A 2420-nucleotide genomic window follows, 5' to 3' on the forward strand; every position below is an offset into this window, starting at 1 on the left:
TTTTATTTTATTTTTATTCATATGTGTGTTTGGTGAAGAGCGACTGGGAAGAAAAGGGGCGCTTCGCGCGCCTGGAAATACATTCTTCCCTCGTAAGTACGTAGTTACATACTAGCACTCTGTACACCAAAGACACGCGATCTGAACACCCGGGAGTCAAAGTGGCAGTCAGCCCATTCTCGGGCATCGTTTTGCCCTAGCAGTAAGGGGGAGGGGTAAATAAGGTAGATCGCCCTTGTTGAGGGGTATGTATGGATGGATGGATGGATGTTCATACATACGAAACGAGCTTAGGAGGTTGTTTTGAGTTCTTCAACATCCCGTCCAAGTTAATACTTGGCCGATCCGGAGGAATGGGTCCGTTATGTCATAAAGAAGTTGAGATTCTAAGGGAGAGTATGGCCCAAGCTGGTTGATTTATGGTTCGTAGGCTGGTGGTCAGGGCGTGGGATCTACAAGGCAATTTGATTGTTCCGCATTCTTAGAGTGTGGCGCCGAACAGGGTGTGAAATTGCAACAGGGGCGATGTATGACATGCATAGGGGTTTCATGAAGTGATGGGAGGTGGATGTTTTGCATGGTTGATGAGGATCTACAACTCAGGTCGGTCTTGACAGCTATGTAGCCCTTTGCGGGAGACTGGCATGTTCATCGCCAATGAGTTTGTTGTCTATGCAATGGCGATCATCCCGGGGTGACTGGTTTAATTGTGATAGGCAGAGCGCATTGGTATGTCGGCACAGTTGTGGCAAGTATGCCAGCCGCCCCTATTCAAAGTCCGCTAGAGCGCCACAGTGGCAGAAAAAATGAATTGTCGATCAATTGAATGAGTTTGATATTGTATTGTAAGCGTTGCTTACGGGGATCTAATATGACAAAGGAGCCTTAATCGCTAATGGTTTCAACATATTGTGGGTATTGAGCGGAAAAGAAACAATTAGATAGTGAAACATATGAAAGCAATGGAATCCTTGAACTCTATTCAGGATCCTACATGCCGTGCTAACACACAAAGAGGAAACAGCGTAGTTCCTTGTAAGATATGCAATACAAAGCAAATGACACATATGCAGGGTATCGTAGATTTCCATCGAGCTATTGAATCAACATAGCTTTGTCGAGGGGTAGGGCGCTGCTCGGAGTTAACCAGCATGGTCGACGGCATTGTTCGTTGTAGATGCCGAAATTCCCGAGCCAGGCTATTGTCTTTCGCCGCATTTGGATCCCGTGGGAGTGAAAAGTTGTGCCTTTGTCCACCCATCCGGCCAACCGTCCCTTCTCTGTCGCCCGTGGGGAGTCATTGTTCCCTCGGGTATGACCCAGAGAAGTGCGACATCGATAAAGTCCATCCGACCTCAACGACTGAGTCGTGGTCCGTAGCCATTGTCCTTTGCTCGAAGGGTGTGAGAGAAGCTGTGCCAGCACAGAACAGCCCTCGAAAGTATCGTCTGAGTGAATGGTTGAAATAGAAAACAACAAAAACTGGAGAACCAACATGCCGATCCTGCCAACTCCCTAGAGACGGTGGTGAGGTAGCAGGAGGGAGCTAGAAGGCACGACGAAAAATGCGTTCGTAACAATGTTGTTTCTCTTTCTTGTTCCGTTGCGCGACTGGCATTTCATCGGATAAAGCCGACCATAGACGCACAGCGGCTGCAGTAGTATGAATTCATGCCGAAGCGCACCACACCGGGGGAGGACTCATTTTCAAGGCTCATGGAGCGCTGACATCTCGAACAGCGGACAATGTCGAAGTTCATAGCACCAGCCTCTTTCGTTGTGTGGGAAACGCCCTTTGCGCCGGAAGGTTGCGGTTGAACCTGTACCGAGGGCGAACTCATTTTGGAGATGCCGATCAATGCGGGCGCGGTGGAAATGGACGGTATGGGCGACGTCGTTGTGAGGGTGGAAGGTACGCGGGAGTAGTAGCGCTGATCCGTCAACCAGAAAAGGTGGTTTGTATGTAGGCGTCGGGGAAAGGTAGGGAGAGGAAAAGGTGAGAGCGTGGTTGTTGAGAGAAGATGACTTGGAGAGAAAATAATAAAACGAGGCTGAGTCAATGCGGAGCCCAGGAAGGAATAAAATAATAAATTCACGGAATGACGGAAATGTTTCTTTCTTGTTCTGCGGACGTAATTTCCACTAAATTCCCAGGCAGACGAGAATCAACCACGTGGGACAGGGTTTGTGTCAAGAAAGTCGAACGGACAAGTCGGCATTCAAGGTTTGGGGGGAGAAGAATCGTGAGAAGAGACTAGAAATAAAAACATTTGAACTGGACTGGACTGGAAGTATCGAAATATCTATACCACCAGCCAAGGGCAAGTTCGAAGGGTCAGATCGATCCACTTTCTTCTCCCTGTCTAGGACCGGCGTCTTTTTAGTTTGAAAGCGAAAATAGTTTTTTTAGGGCCCGGAGA

At 48.3% G+C, this 2420-nt stretch overlaps 1 protein-coding gene across 1 annotated transcript; it reads right to left on the reverse strand.

The window, feature by feature from the left end:
• Positions 1-1515: 1515 nt before the first annotated feature.
• Positions 1516-1841, reverse strand: ANOM_011880 (uncharacterized protein; the record flags this gene model as incomplete). Its single annotated transcript, XM_015557133.1, has 2 exons — positions 1516-1611; positions 1686-1841. 2 exons carry the CDS (start codon positions 1839-1841, stop codon positions 1516-1518), a joined length of 252 nt encoding a protein of 83 aa, XP_015400785.1.
• Positions 1842-2420: the final 579 nt, after the last annotated feature.

The sequence above is a fragment of the Aspergillus nomiae genome, assembly GCF_001204775.2.
Source record: "Aspergillus nomiae NRRL 13137 chromosome Unknown contig00881, whole genome shotgun sequence".
In the NCBI taxonomy this organism is placed as follows: Eukaryota; Fungi; Ascomycota; class Eurotiomycetes; order Eurotiales; family Aspergillaceae; genus Aspergillus; species Aspergillus nomiae.